A 25,809-nucleotide genomic window follows, 5' to 3' on the forward strand; every position below is an offset into this window, starting at 1 on the left:
GTTAAATGTAATCCCCATGGCAACCACAAAGAAAATAGCTGTAGAATATACAGAAAAGGAAATGAGAGAGGAATTTAAACATGTCACTGTAAAATAAAACTTAAACATAAAAGAAGACAGGGATGCAGAAAATGAGGACAAAAAGCTATAGGGTATATTGAAAACAAATGACATGAAGTCAGAATGCACACTGACAGAAGTAAGTCCCTCCTTTTCTTTTCTTTTCTTTTTTTAATTATTAGAGCATGAGCTGGAGGTGCAGAGGGAAAGGAAGGGAGAGAATCCCAAGCAGACTGCATGCGGAGCATAGAGCCAGACACGGGCTTGATCTCATGACCCTGGGATCGGGACTTGAGCTGAAACCAAGAGTCGGATGCTTAACCAACTGCACCATCCTGGTGCCCAGTCCCTCCTTTTTTAAGTTACTACATTTAAAGTACTTTAAATGTAAATGAATTAAACTGTCCAATAAAAAGTCAAAAGTTGACAGAATGGGTAAGAAAATATCCAACTCTGCTGTCTACAAGAGACTCATTTGAGATCCAAATAAACCCACAGGTTGATAGTGAAAGGATGGAGAAAGATATTCTATGCAAATGTTACCAAAAGAGACTAGGGGTAGTCATACTAATACCGGACAAAATAGACTTTAAATCAAAAAGATTACAAGAGGGACGCCTGGGTGGCTCAGTCGGTTAAGCGACTACCTTTGGCTCAGGTCATGATCCCAGGGTTCTGAGATCAAGCCCCTCGTCAGGCTCCCTGCTCAGCAGAGAGTCTGTTTCTCCCTCTGCCTCTGATCCTCCCCCTTGTTCGTGCTCTCTTTCTCTCTGACAAATAAATAAATAAAATCTTAAAAGATTACAAGAGACAAGGAAGGACATTATATATTAATACAAGGTTCAGCACAGGAAAGATTAGTGTGTATAAACATTTATGCACCTAATGACAGACCATCAAGGTCTATGAAGCAAAAATTAACAATTGAAGGGAGAAATAGGAAGTTCTATAACAATAGTAGGAGAGTCCAAGATCCCCTCTTAATAATGGGTAGAACATCCAGACATACAGTAAGAAAGGAAATAGAGGATGTGAACAACACAATAAACCAACTAGATCTAACAAATACAAAGCACTCTGCCCACCAGCAACAAAATACACATTCTTCTCAAATATACATGCAATTAAGTCACAAATTAAATCCCAACATTTAAAAGGATAGATATTATAGGGTATATCTTCTCTGACCACAACTGGATAAAGTTAGAAGGAAAACTGGAAGATTCAAACTTGTGGAAATTTTACCTCACACTCATAAACAACCAATGGCTCAAGGAACAAATCACAAAGTTAGAAAATACTTAAAGATTGGGGTGCCTGGGTCACTCAGTCAGTTGAGCGTCTGACTCTTGATTTAGGCTCAGGTCATGATCTTGGTCATGGGATCGAGCCCCGTGTCAGGCTCTGTGCTTAGCGGGGAGTCTGCTTGAGATTCTCTCCTCCCTCTGCTCCTCCCTCTACCCTATCAAAAAAGGAAGGAGGGAAGGAAAGAAAAAAGAAGAAAGAGAAAGAAAGAAGAAAGAGAAAGAAAGAAGAAAATACTTAAAGATAAAATAAAAATACAGCATACCAAAACCTAGGGTATGTAGTGAAAGCAGTTGCTAAGGGGGAAATTTACAACTATAAATGTTTACATTAGAAAAAAGAAGGATCTGGGGGCGCCTGGGTGGCTCAGTCGTTGGGCTTCTGCCTTCGGCTCAGGTCATGATTCCAGGTCCTGGAATCGAGCCCCGCATCAGGCTCCCTACTCGGCGGGAGGCCTGCTTCTCCCTCTCCCACTCCCCCTGCTTGTATTCCTTCTCTCGCTGTGTCTCTCTCTGTCAAATAAATAAATAAATCTTTAAAAAAAAAAAAAAGAATAAAGAAGGATCTGAAATCATCATCCTAACTTTTCAACTTAAGGAACTAGAAAAAGAGAAACAGGCTAAACCCAAAGTTAGGAGGAGGAAGGAAATAATAAAGATAAGAGCAGAGATCAATGAAATAGAGAGTAGGAAAATAGTATAGAAAATGAATGAACCCTAGGGATGCCTGGGTGGCTCAGTCGGTTAAGCATCTGCCTTTGGCTCAGGTCATGATCCCAGGGTCCTGGGATCAAGTCCCGCATTGGGCTCCCTGCTCAGCTGGGAGCCTGCTTCTCTCTTGCCTCTCCCTGCCTCTCTCTCTCTCTGCCAAATGAATAAATAAAATCTTTAAAAAAAATTGAAGTGGAGGAAACACTTTTAACCTACTTTAAAAGGCTAGCATTCCCCTGATGCCAAAGCCAAAGACACTACTTGAAAAGGAAACTACAGACCAATATCCCTTGTGAATATTGATGCAAAAATCCTCAACAAAATACTAGTGAAAAGAGTTCAGCACATATTAACAGAATTAAACACCATGACTAAGTAGGATTTATTAAACAAATGCAAGGATGGTTCAACATGCAAAGTCAATTGGTGTAATATGCCACATCAACAAAATGTAGGGGAAAAGCCCAACAAGTTTACTATTTACGACATCTCAGTTGATGGAGAAAAGCATTTGACAAAATCCAACATGCTTTCATGATAAAAATACTCAAAAGACTATGAGTAGAAGGAATATCTCAACATAATAAAAGTCATCTACAAACAACCCACAGCAAACGTCGTACTCGGTGTGAGACTGAGAGATTTTCCTCTAAGATCAAAAATAAGATAGGGATGCCCACGTCACCACTCCCATCGAGTGTAGTACAGCCAGAACAGTTAGGGGAGAAGAAGAAGAAAAAGGTATCCAAATTGGAAAGGAAGAAGTAAGATGGTTTCTGTTTGCAGATGAAATGGTCTTATATGTATAAAAACCCTAAAGACTTCACACAAATACCTGTTAGAACAAATAAATTTATGGGGCACCTGGGTGGCTCAGTTGTTAAACGTCTGCCTTTGGCTCGGGTCCTGATCCCAGAGTCCTGGGATCGAGCCCCGCGTCGGGCTCCCTGCTGGGCGGGAAGCCTGCTTCTCCCTCTCCCACTCCCCCTGCTTGTGTTCCCTCTCTCGCTGTGTCTCTCTCTGTCAAATAAATAAAATCTTTGAAAGAAAAAAAACCCAAATAAACAAATTTATTTAGCAAAGTTGCAAAGTCAACACACAAAAGCCAGTTGCATTTCTATACAAGAACAATGAAAAAACTGATAAGGAAATTGAGGAAAAAATTCCATTTGCAATAGCACCAAAATGAATAAAATACTTAGGAATTAACTGCACCAAGGAAGTGAAAGATCTGTACACTGAAAATGAGAAAACATTGCTGAAAGAAATTAAAGGAGATGTAACTGGAACAGAACACCATGTTCATGGACAGGTTGGAATAGCTGATATTGTTATTATCCAAAGTGAGCTACTGATTTAATGCAATCTCTATCAAAATCCTAATGTCATTGTTTGCAGAAATGGAAAAATCTATCCTAAAATTCGTATTGGAATCTTAAGGGACCTCAAAGAGTAAAAAAAACAACAACAAATTCTTGAGAAAAGAACAAAGTTGGAAGGCATCACATTTCCTGACTTCAAAACTTACCACAAAATAAAAGTAATCAGGGGCTCAGTCAGTTAAGCATCTGACTCTTGATTTTGGCTCAGATCATGATCTCAGGGTCTTGAGATCAAGCCCTGCATCGGGCTCTGTCCTGGGTGTGGAGTCTGCTTTAGATTCTCTCCCTCTGCCCCTCCCCCTGTTCTCTCCCTCTCTAGAAAAAATACAGCAATGAAGACAATGGTGCATAAGACGGTCTTAGGGACCAGTGGGATGGCACAGAATAAGCAGCCTCTAAGCAAACCCTTGCATATACGGTTAAATGACCTTTGACAAGGGTGCCAAGACTGTTCAATGGAGAGAGGACAGTCTTTTCATGAAATGTTTGGAAAAGTGGATATCCATTTTGTGAAATAATGAAGTTGGACCCTTACTAACACCATATACAAAAATTAACTCAAACTGGATCATAGATTGTAGGAGCGCCCGGCTGGCTCAGTCGCTGGAGCACGTAACTCTCAGTGTCAGGATCGTGAGTTCAAGCCCCACATTAGGCATGGGTCCTACTTACAAAAAATAAGAGATAAAACTATAAACTCTTAGAAGAAACCAGGGCAAAAACTTCGGGCCATGGGATTTGTCGGTGAGTCATTGGCTATGACATCAAAGACACAGCAAATCAGCAAATTTGATGTCGCGCAAGTTCTAAAGCTTTGTGCATCCAAGGTCACTGTCAACAGCATAAAAAGGCAACCTACAGGAGAAAACATTTGCAAGCCACATACCTGATAAAGGATCAATATCCAGATTTTATAGACAACACCTAAATGCACCAGCAAGAAACAATCGAACAAAACACCCAGTCTGATTACAAAATGGACAAGGATCTTGAATAGACATTTCTCCAGGGAAGATGTATGAATGGCCAGTGAGCACATGAAAGACGCTCAACATCGCTGATCATCAGGGAACTGCAGATGAGAACATTAGGATGGCACCACCAAAACAGCAGCAAGGCGCCTGTGGAAGGTGGGAAAGGTGGGGGTGGGAAGGGGTGCAGCCGCTGGGGGACACGGTATGCTGGCTCCCCAAAAAGCTAAAAATAGAGTTGCCAATTGACCTGGCAATCCCACGGCTAGATACATACCCCAGAGATCTGCAGCAGGGTCTGGAAGGCAAGCTGCACACCCATGGTTGTGACATTATTCACAGCAGTGAAACAGTGGAAGCGCCCAGGCGTCCATCAGCACCACGTGGTCTGTCCATGCCACGGACTAGCATTCAGCCTTAGAGGAATTTCTTTTCTTTTTTTTTTTTTTTTAAGATTTTATTTATTTATTCATGACAGAGAGAGAGAGAGAGAGAGAGAGAGAGGCAGAGGGAGAAGCAGGCTCCCAAGGAGCAGGGAGCCCGATGCGGGACTCGATCCCAGGACCCTGGGATCATGACCTGAGCCGAAGGCAGACGCTTAACCATCTGAGCCACCCAGGCGCCCTCTTTTTTTTCTTTTTAAAGATTTTATTTATTTGACAGAGAGAGAGACACAGCGAGAGAGGGAACACAAGCAGGGTGAGTGGGAGAGGGAGAAGCAGGCTTCCCGCGGAGCAGGGAGCCCGATGCGGGGCTCGATCCCAAAACCCTGGGATCATGACCTGAGCCGAAGGCAGATGCTTAACGACTGAGCCACCCAGGCGCCCCAGGAAAGGAATTTCTGATGCCCACTCCAGCAGGGATGAAGCGTGAGGACCTTCTGTTCGGTGCAATAAGCCGGTCACAAGAAAGACAAGGACGATTTTGGCAAATACGCCCCACTAACACAAGAGGTTAGTACTGGGGGCTGTGGGCACATGACGGAGTGTGTGGGAACTCCTGTAAACAGAAGACTGCTCCCCAAAAAAATGACACTTATTTAAAAAAAAAAAAGTCTTCACACTGTCCAGAACCAGATCACGGGGCCACCGGCAGCTGCAAAGGAGGCTGGGAGGGCAAAGAAGCATCTCTTGCCGGCACTGTGGACACAGGCCTTCGGCAAGTAGCATCAGAGTTCCAGACCCGAAATCTCACCCTGCGGTCTGGCGCCCAGGGAGTCCCCACAGCGCACCCGGGCCGGTCAGACGCAGACCCAGCCAGGTGTCGTGCCCAGGCCGCCTCTGGCTGAGCGCCACAGCCTGACCCCTACCTCTCAGCCCCGACTTCGGACTCTCCGAAGGCCCCCCCCCAGGAGGGGGCAGGGCTTGCCTGGGGCAGACTGCCCAGCATCCGCCAACCTGGACCCCAGCAGGCTTCTCTGCCCGCCGTCTCCTGAGCTGGGAGACTGGCTCCCGTTCACTCCTCCCTGGGCCGGAGCGGGCATACCCCATGTCCCTCGTCACGAAGGAAAAGGGAAACTGAGGCCTCCAGTCTGACAACAGAGACCGCGCACCGTGAAGGCGAGGCTGCTGACTGGGGCGCTTGGGGATTGCTGGTGTCAGCGGAAAGCATTTCAGTCCCGGGCGTCAATCGTCGGAGCCCTTCCCCCTACACTGTGAGCTGTGCACTTGGGGCATAAGCCTGGCGCCCATGGGCACGCTGGTCTCCTCTCTAGGATCTCGGGTCTGAACCAATGCAAGATCGAGGAACTACAGTTGGGCACAAAGTTACAAACCCAAAACTAAGGCATCATAATGACCTACTGGCACCAACTGGCCTCTGGCTCCAGGAGCTGGATCTGTTGCTCTGCAGGGCACGGCCCGGCGGGAGGCACACAGACTTGTGTGGGATGGGAGCACGTCCATCTTCTGCTCAGGGGCCAGCTGCTGCTTCAGCCTGGCTGAGTCTCCGCTAAGACCCCGGAGACCACACAGGCTTCTTTCCATCCCCTGGCTCATCCCCGCCCCCACGCTGGGGCCATCTGGGATCCCCTGTGATAAACTATGTGCAGTGAAATCCCCATCTCAGGCTCTGCTTCAGGGGGAAGATCCTGGAGCGGGGACGGAAACCCTGAGTGGGGGCTGGAGTCTCCGCATGGGCCAGCCAGGTGTATGGGGGCAGGGCCCAGAGGGGACCGGATGGTGACACACAGGCAGCCCTGGGCCCTTGACTCTTCTCCCCACCCGCGGCTGACTCAGAGCTGACTCAGGGTGGGCCTGAGTCCCCCTCGGCTTCTGTCTTCCCTGGCACGTCTGGGGTGGCTCTTCTGAGTCCGGCCAGGGTCCATGAGACACAGGATCTGAGAGATAGCAGTTGCCTTGGGTAGGCGGCCACACAGAAGGTGCTCCCCGCAGGCTCCCTTATCAGCTCAGCCTCGGCGTGGGGGCCAAGGTCTGGTCCATCCGGTGATAGGGAGAGCCCAAGGGAGGGAGCAGAAGGCGAGTACCATGCACCTGCGCTGTTTGTGTGGGGCTCCCAGTTTCACTGCCCCTGCAGGGTTGGCGGGGACAGGCCTGGCCCGGGACAGGAGGGAGGGGGACAGGGTGGGAGAGCCGGGCGGGCAGAGGAGGCCCTGGCTCTCGCCTCTGGGGTCTCTGGGCACTGTCAGGCCTCGGGGGGCTGATCTTCCCCCCCACCCAGAGGAGGAGATTTGTCAGTGGTCACTCCGCCCCTAACTGTCCCCTCTGTTATCAGGTTGTTAATATTAATTAACAACTGTTGCTAAGGTTAACAGTGCAAGGGTGTGTCCCAAGCACAGCTGGCGTGGTCTCAAGAGAGGACTGGGCAGAGGGGGTCTGAGGCTGGGCGGGGTGAGGGTGGGCAGGGTGGGGGCGGGGGGTTCGGAGGGCCAGCTCTTGCTTTGGGAAGTGGGCCAAGGGGAGACCCCAGCACCTCACCAGGAGGCTCATCGAGAGAGTGGGACAAAGGCAGGAGGGCAGGAGAAGGTGGATCATTAACTAGCTGGGAGCCCTGGGAGGTGTGAGGCTCAGCCCCATTGGTCCCAGCCGAGTCAGGCCAGGCTGTCCGTAACGGGGAGGCTGCCTAGCTGTGCACCCCCAGTTTCAGTGCATGAGCCACCCAGACAAGCACGGTGTGTCTCCAGGAGCCAGCCCTTGGCTGTCCCCGGCTGTCCCCGTGGCCTAGCCCCACTGCCCTCGGACCCCTTCCCCTGCACCGGGATGGCGGAGGCCGGCCTGAGGGGCTGGCTGCTGTGGGCACTGGTCCTGCACTTGGTGAGTGCGGGTGCTGGGGGCCCCTCCACCACCGCCTGCCTGGGGGGGTGCTGTGCCGGGGGCTGCATGGCCGGCGAGGAGGGCCTGGAGTCTGAGGCGCTGGTCTGTGGACGGATGAGGGATCCCAGGTGGCCCCAGCAGGGGTGCGGGGTGGGGGTCCCGGGGACCAGGGATGACGGAGTGCCTCCCATCGCTGGTGCGCCGTGGACGTCCTGGCCTGAGGCGGGAGCGCAGGGATGAGGGAGGGTCCTGTCCTGGGATGCTGTGGGGTGGGCTCAGGGGGATCACCTGACGAGGATTTAGCATCTGGAGGCCGGGGGAGTTCTGGGGCTCTTGCCTCGAGTTTCTCCGTCACTCGCACGTCCGGGAGGACGGGCGAAGGCTTTCGGCCCCAAGCAGGTGAGGGCAGGGGAAGCTCTGCACAGAATCTCCAAGAGGGGCCCTGGGCCTCCGGGTATGGGCTGCGGCTCCTGCAGACGGCGGGACCTTCGAAGCCACCATGCCCCAAGGGCTCAGGGCCACTTGGACTCAGCCCCCGACCCGTCAGGGGCCACCGTGTCCCAGCAGGACCACGCCGCCGCCTCCAGGGGTCTCCCAGCCCACCCTGTTCTCCTCACCCTCCGCCATGACCTTGCTAAATGCAGGTCTGTCCGGGCACCTCCCTCTCCAGTGACCCCTGCCACCCAGGATGACGGCCCGGCTGTGCCTGCCCACCCATTGCCCCAGATGTGGCGGGAGGCACCCCACCTCTCCCTGGGCCCCCCAGCGGTCCACCCACGCGTGCCCCGGCCACGGGTCCTCCCGCCCGCACTGCCCGCCACCTCCCGAGGCGCTGCCTGGTGCTGGGGCCCCGTGATGACGCCGCCCTGCCCCCTAGGCCCAGGGCGCGTTGTACACGCCGATCCACCAGCCCGGCTACTGCGCTTTCTACGACGAGTGTGGGAAGAACCCGGAGCTGTCCGGGGGCCTGGCCCCTCTGTCGAACGTGTCCTGCCTGTCCAACACGCCTGCCGTCCACATCACAGGCCACCACCTGGCCCTCCTGCAGCGCATCTGCCCCCGCCTCTACTCGGGCCCCAAAACCACCTACGCCTGCTGCTCTCCTAAGCAGCTGCTGTCCCTGGAGGTGAGCCTGGCGGTCACCAAGGCCCTCCTCACCCGCTGCCCTGCCTGCACCGACAATTTCGTGAACCTACACTGCCACAACACCTGCAGCCCCGACCAGAGCCTCTTCGTCAACGTGACCCGCGTGGCGGGGGGCGGGGGCGGCCGGCCCCCGGCCGTGGTGGCCTACGAGGCTTTCTACCAGAGCAGCTTCGCCCAGCGGACCTACGACTCCTGCAGCCGGGTGCGCATCCCCTCGGCCGCCACGCTGGCCGTGGGCACCATGTGCGGCGTCTACGGCTCCGCCCTCTGCAACGCTCAGCGCTGGCTCGATTTCCAGGGGGACACAGGGAACGGCCTGGCCCCCTTGGACATCATCTTCCACCTGCTGGAGCCGGGCCAGGCCCCCGGGAGCGGGATGCAGCCTCTGAACACGGACATCAGGCCCTGCAACGAGTCCCAGGGGAACGGCACGGCGGCCTGCTCCTGCCAGGACTGCGCCACGTCCTGCCCGGTCATCGCCCGGCCCCAGGCCCTGGACGCCACCTTCTACCTGGGCCGGATGGCGGGCGGGCTGGCCCTCGTCGTCATCCTCTGCTCCGCACTCGCCCTGCTCACCGCCTTCCTGGTGGGGACCCGCCTGGCCTCGGCCCGCCGCCGGGACAAGATGCCGGACCCCAAGGCAGGCGTAAGCCTGTCTGACAGGCTCAGCCTCTCCACCCACACCGTCCTTAGCCAGTGCTTCCAGGGCTGGGGCACGTGGGTGGCCTCGTGGCCGCTGACCATCCTCTCCCTGTGCATCGCCGTGGTGGTGGCCTTGTCGGGAGGCCTGGCCTTTGTGGAGCTGACCACGGACCCCGTGGAGCTGTGGTCGGCCCCCAGCAGCCAGGCCCGCAGTGAGAAGGCGTTCCACGACCAGCATTTCGACCCCTTCTTCCGGACCAACCAGGTGATCCTGAGGGCCCCCAACCAGCCCAGCTACCACTACGACTCCCTGCTGCTTGGGCCCAAGAACTTCAGCGGGATCCTGGCCTCGGACATCCTGCTGGAGCTCCTGGACCTGCAGGAGACGCTGCAGCACCTGCAGGTGTGGTCGCCCGCGGAGCAGCGCAACATCTCGCTGCAGGACGTCTGCTTCGCGCCCCTCAACCCGCGCAACGCCAATCTCCCCGACTGCTGTGTCAACAGCCTCCTGCAGTATTTCCAGAACAACCGCACGCGCTTGCTGCTCACGGCCAACCAGACGCTCCTGGGGCGGACCTCCCAGGTGGACTGGAGGGACCACTTCCTCTACTGTGCCAAGTGAGTGCCCCGCGGCCCGCTCCAGCCGGGGCTGCCGTGGGCGCCAGGGCTCCCGCGTGGCTCCGCGTCTCGGTGTCCCGGTCTCGGGCTGCACCACGCCCTCTCCCCCCCAAGCCTCCCCCACGGGCCCCACTCGCGGGCGCAGACTCGCGCGGGGCCCTCTCGGCCTCCCCGGTTCCGACTCCACTCGGACTCGGCAGCGGCCCCCTTGCATGTCCTTGCTGTGTGTGTTACAGAGCAATGTGACGGCCCCACACGTGGTGGGCTTCTGTGCGGGCCCCTGAGGCCAGCAGGGTGCCCCGCGAGGTGCTCTCGGGCCAGGGCAGGGGCCGGGGCTCGCCTCAGGCTCCGCGCGCCTGGGCTGGGTGCCCCCTGTGCAGGAGGTGGCCACGCAGCCTGGTGCTTTCTGGGTTCGGTCCCCAGCAGCCTCCGCTCTGCCGCGGTGGGGGCCAGGCTCCTAACGAGGCCTCTGGGCCTTGGGGCTGGGAGTGAGGACTCCCAGGCCACCACGGCCTGGAGGGCAGCAGGTGGGCAGGCAGTGGCCGAGGCTCTCGGAGGCTGCAGCAGGCAGAGGTCCTCAGCGTCTGGAGAGACCCAAGTCCCCACAGAGCTCTAGACAGATAGAACACAGGTTCTATCTACTGACACCTCCCACACGAGAAAGCAAAACTGAGAAATGAGGAAATCTGTATTCGTTCTTTACAAATCACAGTCATGAGCCCATTGCATGCCCACAGAGGTAGCATAGTGTCTCGCTTAATAGAAGACAGCTGGATCCTGGCATCTGCGTGTGGTCTGTCGGTCGGAGGCAAGTGAGAACACTTGGCCTCGCCCCTGTGTGGCCAGACGAGGGAGGCGTGTTGCGACAGCCTTCGACATACCTGGGGTTAGCTTTTTTTTTTTTTTAAAGATTTTATTTATTCATTCATGAGAGACAGAGAGAGAGAGAGAGGCAGAGGGAGAAGCAGGCTCCCCGCTGAGCAGGGAGCCCGATGTGGGACTCGATCCCGGGACCCTGGCATCATGACCTGAGCCGAAGGCAGACGCTTAACCATCTGAGCCACCCAGGCGCCCTGGGGTTAGCTTTTAATACCACGCCAGTCAGCGGTGGTTGTCTTCTAGATGTTAGTTGCAATATGGAGTCTGAAGCCATGTTGGTAAACCGTCTGTACCCCTTATATCCGAGGGCAAGTGAGGGGGGAAAGGCAAAAAGCATCGTAGTGTCACCATGAAAATAAGTTTGGCCTTGCAGACCCTGGGCCCTGACGCCACACTGAGAACCACTGGATTAGAGGAGAGAGACCCAGGGCTCTGCCCCTCGGGAAAGCCCACGGTTTGGGCCACTTCCCAGAGTTTGTGCCTCGGCCCCAGCTGGCCCTCAGAACTAGCGGGTCAGGGAGGAAGCTCTGGTCCCAGGTCTAGTCCTCATGTTGGCTTTATTTTGATTTTGGATGCTCACAACGGCTATTGGGTGGACTGATGATCCCCATTCGAGACAGGAAAATGGGCCCAGGGGTGGAGTGAGCTGCTCCAGGTCACAGGGAAACCAGCACGCCCAGGACAGCTGGTGACCGACGTGGTCACTCGCAAAGAGCACTTTGTCCAGGTGCCCAAGGTGTGCTTGCAGGAAGGCTCAGTGGAGACGTGCCCGAGGTCCCGGGCTGGTCACCTGTCCACAGAAAGAAGGATCTGAACTCAGGGCCTGGAGGGTTCCAGGCCGGCCAGGGAAGAGGCTGAGCAGCTCGAGGCCCAGGCAGCTGTCTTGTGCTGACTCCAGGGGCGAAGTCCTGGCGTCCCCCAGGGGGCCGTGTATGTGATGCCCACCCACCTCGTCTGGGCTGCGGCCCTGAGCCCGGAGCCTCGGGCAGGTGTGCGGGGAGAGGGTCCACTGTGGGTTGGGCCGCACGAAATCCTGTTGAGAGAAATGGTTCTGACCCTGGGGTCAGGTGCTGGTGCTAACAGCCTGGGGCTGGATGCCGGGCCTGGCAATGGGCACAGGGACAGGAAAGGTCCTTCCTTCTGTCCCCAGTGCCCCGCTCACCTTCAAGGACGGCACGGCCCTAGCCCTGAGCTGCATGGCTGACTACGGGGGCCCGGTCTTCCCCTTCCTTGCCGTGGGGGGCTACAGAGGTAAGCCGGTGGCCCCAGGGGAGGCCAGCAAGGGGGCAGTATGGGGCAGGGGCAGTGGCGGGAGGGAATAGTGATGGGCTCTTGCTGCTTGGGGGTGGCCAGGTTTGGTGGGGGCTGGCGGGGGCCGCAGACCTGCCATCTCCTTCAGCTTCTCCCAGCCTGCTCAGGTCCTCTGGTCTGTGCCTGGGTTCACAGGCCCTGCCATTGGCTGAGAAAGGGAAGTCAGGTGGAGGGGTTAGACAATGACTTGGATACGGAAGGTTGGTGAGGGGAGCAGGGGTGAGGCTGGGGTGGGGGGGGAGCAGTGGTGAGGCTGGAGTGGGGGAGGCAGGGATGGAGCTAGAGTGGGGGAGGGGAGCAGGGATGGGGCTGGAGTTGGGGGGAAGGCAGGGATGAGGCTGGAGTAGGGGAGGGGAGCAGGGGTGAGGCTGGAGTGGGAGGAGGCAGGGATGGGGCTGGACTGGGGGAGGCAGGGATGAGGCTGGAGTGGGGGAGGGGAGCAGGGGTGAGGCTGGAGTGGGAGGAGGCAGGGATGGGGCTGGACTGGGGGAGGGGAGCAGGGATGGGGCTGGAGTTGGGGGGAGGCAGGGATGAGGCTGGAGTGGGGGAGGGGAGCAGGGATGGGGCTGGAGTTGGGGGGAGGCAGGGATGAGGCTGGAGTGGGGGAGGGGAGCAGAGGTGAGGCTGGAGTTGGGGGGGAGAGCAGGGATGGGCTGGAGTGGGGGAGGGGAGCAGGGATGGGCTGGAGTGGGGAGGAGAGCAGGGATGGGGCTGGAGTGGGGGAGGGGAGCAGGGGTGAGGCTGGAGTGGGGAGGAGAGCAGGGATGGGGCTGGAGTGGGGGAGGGGAGCAGGGATGGGGCTGGAGTTGGGGGGAGGCAGGGATGAGGCTGGAGTGGGGGAGGGGAGCAGGGGTGAGGCTGGAGTGGGGAGGAGAGCAGGGATGGGGCTGGAGTTGGGGGGGAGGCAGGGATGGGGCTGGAGTCGGGGAGGGGAGCAGGGGTGAGGCTGGAGTGGGGGAGGGGAGCAGGGATGTGCTGGAGTGGGGAGGGGAGCAGGGATGGGGCTGGAGTTGGGGGGAGGCAGGGGTGAGGCTGGAGTGGGGAGGAGAGCAGGGATGGGCTGGAGTGGGGGAGGGGAGCAGGGATGGGCTGGAGTGGGGGAGGGGAGCAGGGGTGAGGCTGGAGTGGGGGAGGGGAGCAGGGATGGGGCTGGAGTTGGGGGGGCAGGGATGGGGCTGGAGTTGGGGGAGGCAGGGATGAGGCTGGAGTGGGGGAGGGGAGCAGGGGTGAGGCTGGAGTGGGGAGGAGAGCAGGGATGGGGCTGGAGTGGGGGAGGGGAGCAGGGATGGGCTGGAGTGGGGGAGGGGAGCAGGGATGGGCTGGAGTGGGGGAGGGGAGCAGAGGTGAGGCTGGAGTGGGAGGAGGCAGGGATGGGGCTGGACTGGGGGAGGGGAGCAAGGATGGGGCTGGAGTTGGGGGAGGCAGGGATGAGGCTGGAGTGGGGGAGGGGAGCAGGGGTGAGGCTGGAGTGGGGAGGAGAGCAGGGATGGGCTGGAGTGGGGGAGGGGAGCAGGGATGGGCTGGAGTGGGGAGGAGAGCAGGGGTGAGGCTGGAGTGGGGGAGGGGAGCAGGGATGGGCTGGAGTTGGGGGGGGCAGGGATGGGGCTGGCGTCGCGGAGGGGAGCAGGGGTGAGGAAGGAGGGTGGCTGAGCATTTCTCGTCCCAGGGAAGGACTACTCTGAGGCAGAGGCCCTGATCCTGACCTTCTCCCTCAACAACTATGCCCCTGGGGACCCCCGGCTGGCGCAGGTCAAGCTCTGGGAGGCGGCCTTCTTGGAGCACGTGAAAGCCTTCCAGCAGCATTCAGCTGGCAGGTTCCAGGTCGCATTCATGGCGGAGGTAGGTTTCAGGGTCCCTGGCTCTGCGGGGGGGGGGGGGGCCCGGTGGGGGGGCCTCGGGTGGGTTCCTCCCCCTCCCGCAGCCCCGCTGGGGCTCAGGGAGCCCCTGGGTCAGTGCTGTTGGGCTGTGCATCCGCAGCGCTCCCTGGAGGACGAGATCAACCGCACCACGGCCCAGGACCTGCCCATCTTTGGGGTCAGCTACATCGTCATCTTCCTGTACATCTCCCTGGCCCTGGGCAGATACTCCAGCTGGCGCCGAGTGCTGGTGAGAACTCGGGGGGCGGGGGCACGGCGGGGTGGCTTGTCCGGACATCGGAACCTTCCCCGCAGGGGCTCCCCAAGGGGTAATGCTTCTTGGGGGTGTCCTGCCCTCGGACAGGCCGCCCTGGAGCAGACGCAGAGCTGAGCTTTAGAACACCCCACAAGGCATGCTGCGGGAGAGGCGCAGGCTCCCGTGGGGTGCAGCCCGGAGGCTGAGCCTGGTCCCATTGCAGGTGGACTCCAAGGTCACGCTGGGCCTGGGCGGGGTGGCGGTGGTGCTGGGCGCAGTCACGGCGGCCATGGGCTTCTTCTGCTACCTGGGCGTGCCCTCCTCCCTGGTGATCCTTCAGGTGGTGCCTTTCCTGGTGCTTGCCGTGGGGGCCGACAACATCTTCATCTTTGTTCTGGAGTACCAGGTAAGAGGGCGGGGGGGGTCTCCCCCTCTCGCTGGGGCGGCCCTGCACCCCCCGGGCTTCTGGCCAGCTCTGCTCGTGCATGCACGTCCCAGGTTCCCATAGAGATTGGAGGGTTCCGGGTCATCTTCATAGCGCATGTGTCCCCTGCACTCCCTCTCCCTCGGGCCGTCATGCCCTCTATGAGCGTCACAGCCTCCTCCGTGGCATGCCACGGACGCACAGTCCAAGTTGAGTTAGGCTCTCCTGTCGGTGGACATTGAGGGACCCGGGGATATGTTGGAATAAGCAGGCTATGGACATCCCCAAACGCGCCAAGCATGTCTCTGGGCCAGACCCCGCGAAGTGGACGAGGCAGAGAGCAGAGCGTTCGCGGGGTCTGCTCCTGACGGGGGTGAGCACGGGCATGGGCCAGCTCCCTGCCCATGGCTGGCTCTGGACCCTGTCCCTGATGTCCCCGCTCAGAGGCTGCCTCGGAGGCCCGGAGAGCGGCGAGAGGAGCACATCGGCCGCGCGCTGGGCAGAGTGGCCCCCAGCATGCTGCTCTGCAGCCTGTCTGAGGCCATCTGCTTCTTTCTCGGTGAGCCTGGGCAGCCCTTCCCCTCCAGGCCACAGGAGGGCTGGGGGCACTGGGTGTGGGCAGCCCCCTTCCCTCCGCTGCTCTGAGCAGACGCCTCGCCCTGAGACTCACCCCTGCACCCCCAGGGGCCTTGACCCCCATGCCAGCTGTGAGAACTTTTGCCCTGACCTCCGGCTTTGCGATCGTCCTTGACTTCCTGCTCCAGGTGTCCGCCTTCGTGGCCCTGTTTTCTCTGGACAGCAGGAGGCAGGAGGTAGGGGTGGTGCAGGACCCAGGGCCCTGCCCGGCCTCATCTCTGCGGGGATGGGGGGCAGGGCTCAGAGAGTGGGGCTGGATGCAGGGACAGCGTGCTGGGATGTGTGGGCCACGAAGCCCCCAGGGCCCCAGAGAAAAGGTGATTTAGGGGAATATGATCACACCTGCAAAGTACAAAAGGTTGAGAAAAAAGTGGAAGTGAGATGTTGACGGGGAGCGAGCGTTTCTGCGACAGTGCAAAGTTTAGAGGAGTTTCATCAAGATAGAAAAACAAACAACACAGCACTCTGGCACGTCCCCTTGCGAGGCACTTCCGCGGGGGGCGGTGGGGGGAGGCAGTGCCCGGGGCTGCTTTGGGGCCTCCCGGAGGGACTGCTTCCCTCTAGGCCTCCCGGTTGGATGTCTGCCCCTGCATTGGCGCCCCGAAGCTGCCCCCACCTGACCAAAGCGAGGGGCTCCTGCTCCGATTCTTCTGGAAGTTCTATGTCCCATTCCTGCTGCACCGGGTCACGCGCGTGGTCGTGGTGAGTGAGGCGGGAGGCCCGGCTTGGGGGTCCTCCCACCCCTGGGGCAGCGGGAGTGGGAGGGTCTGCTCAGCCTGGCGCCTGGTCCTGCCTGCCTGCGAAGGGGTCGACAGCTTGCCCGGGCCCCGGGACTCAAGCACAGGGGCAGCTGGGATTCAAGTCTGCCCAGCTCCAGAATATCCCCCTCCCTCCTCAGCCGCTGCTGTTCATGGGCCTGTTTGGAGTGGGGCTCTATTTCATGTGCCACATCAGCGTGGGACTGGATCAGGAGCTGGCCCTGCCCAAGGTGAGCCGCGCCTGGTGACCTCTAGTTAGTGGCCTCACTCCCCTGGCGTTCAGGAGGGTCAGCACACACGGCTGGTGCAGGGCAGGGGCCAGGGGCTTGGCGGGCGGTACAGGGCTGTTCACGGTGCTGACCTGGGGAGGGAAGCTGAATCAGTTCACGAATGCCCAGGCCCCATGGGGCTCTGTGGAAGGCAAGACCTCTGTGGCTGGAGGAGTTGGAGAGCCTCGTGGGTGGAAGAGAGATGTGAGGGGCTAGAGCACGTGTAGGATCTGAGGAGGACAGCATCGAGGATGATCCCACCTGCCTGTGGACCCCCACCAACCCCCCTGTGGTCCCCCCCGCGCTGGTGCCCACCGTCTCCTCTCCGTCTCTGTGGATTGGACGTCTCTCAGCACCTCCCAGAATGGGAACCCTACCGTGTGTCCTGTGGGTGTGGCTCATTCCACTCAGCATCACATCTTCCAGGTTCATCCACGCTGGAGTAGGTGTCAGGGTGTCCTTCCTCTTCCAGGCTGAGGATTTTCATACACATACCCCACATTTTGTTTATCCATCATTTGTCTGCTACGGACATGGGATCCTTCTGGGTCTGAGCGGCTGGGAATGAGGGTGCCGTGAACATGGGTGCACATCTGTCTCTTCCAGAACCTGCTTTTGGATGTGTTCCCAGAGGTGGAACTGCTGGATCAGATCATAATTCTAATTTTAGTTTTTTGAGGACCCCCATACTGTTTTCCACGCAGCTGTTCTGTTTTATGATCCCCTCTATGGCTCTCTAGGGGTCCGATGTCTCCCTGTCCATGCCAACACTTGTTGTTTCTGGCTTTTTTCTTTTTCCGTTTCAATGGCAGCTGTCCTGACGGGTGTGAAGTGGCATCTCAGTGAGGTTTTGATCTGCTATCCCTGATGAGCAGTGATGTCGAGCATCTTTTCATGTGCTCATTGGCCATTTGTGTGTCTTCTTTGGAGAAATGTCTGTTCAAGTGTTTTGCCCATTTTTGAAACAGCTTGCTTTTTTGTTGTTGTTGTTTTGTTTCTTTGTTGAATTTTGGGAGTTCTCTAGATATTCTGGGTAGTAATCCCTTATCAGATACATGATTTGCAGATTTTTCTTCATTTCTATTGGTTGCCTTTCTACTCTCTTGGTAGTGTGCTCTGATAAACAAAAGTTTTTAAGTTTTGTGGTGCCTGGCTGGCTTAGTGGGAAGAGCATGTGACTCTTGATCTCAGGTCATGAGTTCAGGCCCCACATTGGGTGTAGCAATGACTTAAAAATAAAATCTTTAAAAAAAAGTTTTCATTTTCATCAAGTACAATTTGCCTATTTTCCTGTTTGTTAACTGGGCTTTTGGTGTCATTCAAGAAATAATCACCAAATCCAGTATCTTGAAGCTTTTCTCCTGTGTTTCCTCTAAGGGTATTACAAATTCAACTCTTAAGTGTTAGATCCATTTTGAGTTAATTTTTGTACATAGTTATGTATATTTTTTTCTTTCCTTTTTTTTTTTTAAGATTTTATTTATTTATTTGACAGAGACAGAGATAGTGAGAGCAGAAACACAAGCAGCAGGAGTGGGAGAGGGAGAAGCAGGCTTCCCCTCGAGGAGGGAGCCCGATGTGGGACTTGATCCCAGGACCCTGGGATCATGACCTGAGCCAAAGGCAGACGCTTAACGACTGAGCCACCCAGGCACCCTCTTTCCTTTTTCTTTTTTTAAGTAGGCTCCAAACCCAGTGTGGAACCCAGCATGGGGCTTGAACTCATAACCCCGAGATCAAGACCTGACCTGAGGTCAAGAGTCAGATGCTCAACTGACCAAGCCACCCAGGTGCCCCATAGTTGTGTATAATTTTTTTATTGTGATTATATTTTTAATGTAAAAAATTATCATACCTGTGTCACAAACACTTCCTTATATAGTTGTTTTTCTCCTAGATTGCATAGTCACTTCATTATCTGACTAGAATGAGGCACACAGAAATCAAAGCAAGTTTTACATTAGTAAAAGTTAATCACAGAAGAAAATGTACTTACATAAATGAGATAACACATTAAAAAGAGTATATATCTATATTTGTAAAGAGATATAGATATTTTGATAATCATTTAATAGCATATAACCAAAATTATGTATATGTAATTATATACACATATATAACATATATGTATATATTAATTTTTTTTAAATTTAAGGTCAATTTGGTTAATATACAGTGTATTATTACTTTCAGAGGTAGAGTTCAGTGATTCATCAGTTGCATATGATACCCAGGGCTCATTATATCACATGCCCTTCTTAATGCCTATTACCCAGTTACTCCATCACCCCACGCACCTCCCTTCCAGCAACCCTCACTTTGATTTCTTTTTTTTTTAAAGATTTTATTTTGTTTATTTGACAGAGAGAGATACAGTGAGAGAGGGAACACAAGCAGCAGGAGTGGGAGAGGGAGAAGCAGGCTTCCCGCTGAGCAGGGAGCCCAATGCGGGGCTTGATCCCAGGATCATGACCTGAGCCGAAGGCAGACGCTTAACGACTGAGCCACCCAGGCGCCCCCTCAGTTTGATTTCTAGAGTTAAGAGTCTCTTATGGTTTGTCTCCCTCTCTGATTTCATCTTGTTTTATTTTTCGCTCCCTTCCCCCATGATCCTTTGTTTTGTTTCTTATAATCCACATATGAGTGAGATCATATGGTATTTGTCTTTCTCTGATTGACTTACTTCATTTAGCATAATATCCTCCAGTTCCATCCATGTTGTTGCAAGTGGTAAGATTTCATTCTTTTTGATGGCTGCATAATATTCCATTGTATGTATGTACCACATCTTCTTTATCCATTCATCTGTCGAAGGACATCTGAGCTCTTTCCACAGTCTGGCTCTTGTAGACATTGCTGCTGTAGTTGTGTATATTTTTGAAGGTCCAACTTCATTCTTTTTTGTGTGGATGTCCCATTGTCCCAGCACCATCTGTTGAGGAGACTTCCTTTCCCCACTGAATGGCCTGGGCTCCTTTGTCAAATTCCATGTCGCCATATATGCCTGGGTTTATGTCTGGGCTTGCTCTTCCATTTGGTTGGTCTATGTATCTGTCTTCGTGTTGGCACCTCACTGCTTTGATTACTGTATTTTTGTGGCAAGTTTTGAAATCAGGAAATGTGAGTCCTCCAACTTTTAAAAAAAAATTATTTATTTATTTATTTGAGAGAGAGCGAGTGAGTGTGGGGAAGAGCAGAGGGAGAGGGAGAATCCCAAGCAGAGTGCCCATTGAGTGTGGAGCCCAATGGAGGGCTGGATCCCACGACCCTGAGATCACGACCTGAGCCAAAATCAAGAGTTGGACTCCCAACTGACTGAGCCACCCAGGCGCCCTGAGTCCTCCAACTTTATTCTTCTTTTAAAGATTGTTTGGGCTATTTGGAGTCCCTTGTGGATTTTAGGATGGATTTTTCTATTTCTGCAAGAAAGGTCATTGGGATCTGGACAGGATTGCACTGAATCTGGAGACTCTCTAGCGGACAATAATCAGTTTTCTTGCCCACGAACGCAGATGTCTTCCTGCTTATTTGTGTGTTCTTTAATTTCTTTCGGCGATGCTGTGTGGTTGGCAGCGTGTAGTCCATTCACCCCTTGGGTGACATTAATTCCTAAGTACCTTATTCTTTTTATGCTATTGTAACTAGGCTTTCCCTAGTTTCCTGTTTGGGTTAGTCAGTGCTCGTGTATAGAAATGCAACTGATTTTTATGTGTTGATCTTGTAACTTGCAACCTTGCTCAATTTATTTACTTGTTTTAAGGGGTTTGGGGTGGAATTTTAGAGTTTCATGTATGTAAGATTATGTAATCTATGGCCAGAATTTTTCATGTAGTCCTCGTACTTTCCAGCTCCAAAATTCCTTTCTGGATTCTGTTTTATGTTTTCTATTGGTTGATCATTCCATTTTGTCCATACTTTCTTTTCTTGGCTTTGTCTGGATGCCCTTTGAGCATCCCTAAGGCAGGTGTTTTAAAGTGTCTGTCTGATGAGTGTCTGGGATGGTTGTTGTTGAGAAATGTTGAGTCTTATCGTGTCTGATCTCTAAAGATCAGATTCTCCCCCTTCCCAGGGGGTTTGCTTTAAAAAAAGAAATGTGATTGTTGCTGGTGTCTCTGTCCTGGAGATTAGCCTGAGGCATAAAATTAAAGACTTACCAGATCTTTTCTGAGCCTGAGCCTTTCCCCGGTACCGTAACGTGCGGTGACTTCTCTTGTATTTGTGATTGCTTCTGAATGTCCCATTCCTTCTACGTCTGCCTGCCAAAAGGGGGAAAAGGGAAAACATGGTGAGGAAAATTAATAAACCTGTCACTAGTCACTTAAACATCTCAGCAGGCATGCCAGCTTGAGGAGGGAGGGGGCTGACGGCAGCAGCCCGACTCTGCACCACTGAGATCGGAGCAGTGCTCAGCAATCAGAGTGCAAACCCGTGATCTTTAGGGGCCGGGGTCCTCCTGTCCCACGCTGGGCCCCACAAGCTGCGTGCAAAGTGCCTGCGTGTGGCCGGGCAGCCGGTACCATGCTGAGAGCTGAAGGCAATTGGCATTGACCACTATTCAGCTCCCGGGCCTTTCCCTGGGAGCTGCAAGCTCTCGGCAGACCCCAGAGCTCCAAACTGTGTCTATCAGACAGGTGCTTCTGGCGCAGGGGTGTCTGGCACAGGTGGGGGGATGGATGCCTGGTACCTTCTACTCCGTCTTCTCAGGACTCATACCTGCTGGACTATTTCTTCAATCTGAACCGCTACTTTGAGGTGGGGGCTCCAGTCTACTTTGTCACCACGGGGGGCTACAACTTCTCCAGCGAGGCGGGTATGAATGCCATTTGCTCTAGTGCGGGATGCGACAGCTACTCCTTAACCCAGAAGATACAGTATGCCACCGAGTTCCCCGAGGAGTGAGTGCCCCCCACCCCCCCTTCCGGACTCCTTGACCTCACCCACCTGTCCTCCCACTGCCCTGTGCCTGGGGAGGAGGGGGGCGGGCCCCGGGAAGGACTCACTGCCTGCCCAGCAGGTCCTGCCCCCCCCCCCCAGCGTCCTCTCCCCTGACCCTCAGGTCTTACCTGGCCATCCCCGCCTCCTCCTGGGTGGATGACTTCATCGACTGGCTGACGCCATCCTCCTGCTGCCGCCTTTATGCCTTTGGTGTTCATAAAGGCGAATTCTGCCCCTCGACCGTCAGTGAGTCAGGGCCTCTGGGGGCTCCCGGCCTACCACCGCTTGGGGAAACTGAGGCAAGCGAGGGGAGCATGGCTAGGCCCTCTTAGCCCCTCCCGCACTCTCGCAGGGTCAGTGAGGGTGGGGGCACAGGCTTGGGGCACGTGTGGGGGTGAGCACCCCCGAGTTGTGATCTCACGGGTGGTGGAAGGGGGCGAGCCGAGTGTAGCATGTGGCTCTGGCCCCAGAGTAGCTGCATTTGTCAGTGGAGTGGGGAGGCCGAAGGGGGTCATTTCTTTGCCCTACACTTGGCTTCCTCACCTGCTATAGTTGCTGGTGGTTTCCATGACCTAGAGGGGACCCCCTCCTCCTCCAGAGCACACGTGCCACACGCGTGCTGCATGTTTTGGGGGCGGCAGTGCCTGGGGACCTGGATGGGGATGGAGGGCTGCCCAGCCCAGGGCGGGGGCACTGCCCAGAGCCCCCGCTGTCTTTGCAGACTCCCTGACCTGCTTGAAGAGCTGCATGGACTTCACACTGGGCCCTATCCGGCCCTCAGAGGAGCAGTTTCACAAGTACCTTCCCTGGTTCCTCAGTGACCCGCCCAACATCCAGTGTCCCAAAGGGTAAGCCTGGGGTGGGAAGCACAGACGGTCTGCGAGGGTGGCCGAGGTCCCTGATTAAGCCTTTGCTCCGGCCTTGCAGGGGATTGGCCGCGTATAACACCTCCGTGCATTTGGGACCCAATGGCCAGATTTTAGGTAAGTGTGGCCTCACCCGGCAGGGAAGGTCAGAGTTAGCTGCCCTGGGGGTCACCACAAGGCCCGGGGAAGAGCCTCTCAATCTGCAATCTTCTCCCCTTCCTCCTTCATGGGGAGTCTTCCACCTGTCCTGGCCCTGTCCTCAGAGGCTATGTTACCCAGTTCCCCGTTCTCAGACTTCACCCGTCTGCCCTGCTTCCTTATCCCCACCCCCAAATCCTCAGTCAGTGAGACACTCTTGGACTCTTCCAGGGCTGGGGGGGTCAGCCACACTCCTTACTCACATGCACAAATCACCACAGATGTGGGCAGCTGGCTAAACGGATGACGATTGCCCCTGCCCTGCGGTCACCCTATCAGCTGAACCGCTCCTGCATTTCTCTCTCCCTTCTGGACCTTCCCTCTAGGAAGATGCACACTGGAAAAGTAATTGACTTAATTTGAAAAATCCAATGCGTGTTTTGAGACCCTAGAGCACAGCATCTGCGTTTATCTGGGCAGTGTCTTTAGGGTGCACCCGGCAGAGGCAGGCTGGACCCGGGGCTCCCGCGGGGGTAGGACCGCCTGCAGGGCTGCAGTGTGAACCCCGCTTGCTCACACGGAATATTCCATCGGGGTGGCCTCCCAACCCTGATCGCAGTCGGGTGTGCCCAGGGTCTGAGGGTGCCTGCAGCGGACTCTGACCTTGCCCTTCCTCTGTTCCTCTTCCCCCCGCGGGCGCAGCCTCGCGGTTCATGGCCTACCACAAGCCGCTGCGGAACTCGCAGGATTACACGGAAGCTCTGCGGGCGTCACGCGCGCTGGCGGCCAACATCACTGCCCACCTGCGGCAGGTGCCGGGCACCGACCCGGCCTTCGAGGTTTTCCCCTACACGTGAGGCCCGGCGGCGGGAGCGGAGAGGGTCCCCGGGGCGCTCCGAGCCCGACACGGAGGCCACGCGCCCCAGCGGTGACAGCGCTCCGCCCCCCCGCAGGATCACCAACGTGTTCTACGAGCAGTACTTGAACGTGGTCCCCGAGGGCCTCTTCATGCTGGCCATCTGCCTGCTGCCCACCTTCATCGTCTGCTGCCTGCTGCTGGGCATGGATCTGCGCTCGGGCCTCCTCAACCTGTTCTCCATCATCATGATCCTCGTGGACACTGTGGGCTTCATGGCCCTGTGGGGCATCAGCTACAACGCCGTGTCCCTCATCAACCTGGTCACGGTAACCCGTCCTCACCCGACACTCTGCTGCCTTCCGGAGACCCCGCGCTCCGGCCCTTGCACGCCTAACGCTCCTCTCTGCCCCCAGGCGGTGGGCATCTCCGTGGAGTTCGTGTCGCACATCACCCGTGCTTTTGCCGTCAGCACCCAGCCCACCCGGCTGGAGAGGGCCAAGGAGGCCACCGTCTTCATGGGCAGCGCGGTGAGTGGGCCCACCGCCCCCCTACCCCCTCCGCCCGTCGTCCCGTGCCCGGCCTCACGCCTGCCTGTGACCCGCAGGTGTTCGCTGGCGTGGCCATGACCAACCTGCCCGGCATCCTCGTCCTGGGCCTGGCCAAGGCGCAGCTCATCCAGATCTTCTTCTTCCGCCTCAACCTCCTCATCACTGTGCTGGGCCTTCTGCACGGCCTGGTCTTCCTGCCAGTGGTCCTCAGCTACCTGGGTGAGTGCCCAGGCGCCTGCGCATGGGGGCAGGGCCTTCCGCACCCCTGCGCCCAGCAGGGCGCCTCCCACACAGCGGCCCCGCCCCTCCTATCGCCCCCCACATCTGTCTTGCAGAGCAGATCCCCGCCTGCCTGGGAACCCCTCTCTCCTTTCTTCCTGGAACGTCCGGTGGCGGCCCCCAGCAAGACCTCCTTGCTAAGAGAGGCTATTCCTCCTCCCGCTGACAGACTCAGGGCAGGGACGAGCCTCCTGCTCAGCACATGGCCGCCCTGACCGCGGTCCTCTGTGGCTGTTCCCCTGCAGGGCCTGATGTCAACGCGGCTCTAGTGCTGGAGCAGAAGCAGATGGAAGAGGCTGCCAGGGCCAGGGTGGCCTCCTGCCCGAGCCACCCGGGCGCGACGTCCACGGCCAGCAGCACCTACGTCAACTACAGCTTCGAACATCCCGCCAAGAGTGGCCTTGACAGTTCTCTGCCCCGCAGTGGACACAAGTTCTGATGACACCGCGGGCCACTCGGGTTCCCTTCACCTGTCCTCCCCACAGGGTCTGGGAGAGGCTGTCCCCACGGGGGTGCCTGTGGTGGGACCTTCTCTGGCCACCGGGTTGTACCCATGAGGACATGATTATGCTGAAGGCGGCAAGCGGCAGCTGGGGGGTGACCTGTTCCTGTCTCTCGAACTTGGCGTGTGTCTTCCTCCTGCAAGTTTTTAAACTTTAATTCCATATATCTATATGTAAACAATATATAGTATTATTTCACATTTTAAAATGTTTCATAAATGGAATCATACTTGGCGTCCACTTTTGCAGCGCGTTTCCCAGGCTACACATGTTAGATTTACTCACGGGAGACCTGTAGACCTTGCCCAGTGGTCGCGGTGGCCCCACTGGATTCCCCGTGAACCAACACAGTGGTTTTATCCCTTCCTCTGCTGGTGGGCACAATGCCCCCAATTACTTTTCCACTACACCTCGATAATCACTCGTATGGAATTCCCAAATCCCCAAATCTCTGAAAATCTAGTTTGTCTTCTTTTTCCTTTGTTAGTTTGGGACAAACTCATTTGGTGGCAAAAAGTGACCAGACAGGATGTGTCTATTTATATGCTTCATGAATGGGGTATTTATGCCCTTTGCTGTCCTTGATGGGAGTGGCCAGATATTTGGGCACGTTGATGAGTCTGATTACATTGTGTGCAGGCGCAGGCCCTGATAGGGTGTATGATCTCAAACAGCGTAAGCATCGTATTACTTTTCTAAAAACCTAATTCCTGAAATTGATCTCACCTTTGGGATTTCAGGTACAGAGCAGGAGCCTCTATGAGGCTTAGCATGTATTTACAGGTCTCCTGGTGTATATGCGGGAGAGCTACCTGGAGGCGGTGTTGGCGAGGTAATGTATGGGTAGAGACAAAGCGAATCCCCAGAGCTGCTCCCCTCTTCACATCCCCACCAGCAGCGGATGAGGGGGCCTCCCTCCCTGGACCAACACCAACACAGTACATCCCACTTGCTTTTTTTTTTTTTTAAAGATTTTATTTATTTATTTGAGAGAGAGAGAATGAGAGAGAGCACATGAGAGGGGGGAGGGTCAGAGGGAGAAGCAGACTCCCTGCTGAGCAGGGAGCCTGATGTGGGACTCGATCCCGGGACTCCAGGATCATGACCTGAGCCGACGGCAGTTGCTTAACCAACTGAGCCACCCAGGCGCCCCATCCCACTTGCTCTTTGGGGGAAAGGGTAGGAT

General features: G+C 55.9%; 1 protein-coding gene across 2 annotated transcripts; it reads left to right on the top strand.

The window, feature by feature from the left end:
* Window positions 1–4,658: 4,658 nt before the first annotated feature.
* NPC1L1 (NPC1 like intracellular cholesterol transporter 1) lies at window positions 4,659–24,823 on the top strand. 2 transcript variants are annotated; one of them, XM_064575547.1, is made up of 19 exons: window positions 4,659–5,381; window positions 8,578–10,106; window positions 12,136–12,236; window positions 13,963–14,135; window positions 14,274–14,402; window positions 14,632–14,814; window positions 15,277–15,391; window positions 15,517–15,644; window positions 16,033–16,170; window positions 16,367–16,456; window positions 21,200–21,390; window positions 21,552–21,676; window positions 22,152–22,278; window positions 22,358–22,413; window positions 23,137–23,287; window positions 23,388–23,619; window positions 23,707–23,820; window positions 23,898–24,060; window positions 24,366–24,823. In XM_064575547.1, the coding sequence occupies exons 2-19, from the start codon at window positions 9,088–9,090 to the stop codon at window positions 24,557–24,559; spliced, it is 3,429 nt and encodes a 1,142-aa protein (XP_064431617.1). In that variant the 5' UTR covers window positions 4,659–5,381; window positions 8,578–9,087; the 3' UTR covers window positions 24,560–24,823. The 2 variants fall into 2 exon arrangements, with proteins under 2 accessions (XP_064431617.1, XP_045721117.1); XM_045865161.3 differs by lacking the exon at window positions 4,659–5,381 and adding an exon at window positions 7,347–7,700.
* Window positions 24,824–25,809: the final 986 nt, after the last annotated feature.

This window comes from Mirounga angustirostris, unplaced genomic scaffold, assembly GCF_029215605.1.
Source record: "Mirounga angustirostris isolate CCGP_5_RB_7025 unplaced genomic scaffold, mMirAng1.0.hap1 SCAF_12, whole genome shotgun sequence".
NCBI classification, from domain to species: Eukaryota; Metazoa; Chordata; class Mammalia; order Carnivora; family Phocidae; genus Mirounga; species Mirounga angustirostris.

Excerpts from the sequence above, each read along its gene's own strand:
- NPC1L1 (XM_045865161.3), top strand. The coding sequence starts at position 7,647 with ATGGCGGAGGCCGGCCTGAGGGGCTGGCTGCTGTGGGCACTGGTCCTG. Across the intron at positions 15,392-15,516 it reads GGCCATCTGCTTCTTTCTCG|GGGCCTTGACCCCCATGCCA; the intron begins GTGAGCCTGGGC and ends CTGCACCCCCAG. Across the intron at positions 15,645-16,032 it reads TGGACAGCAGGAGGCAGGAG|GCCTCCCGGTTGGATGTCTG; the intron begins GTAGGGGTGGTG and ends GCTTCCCTCTAG.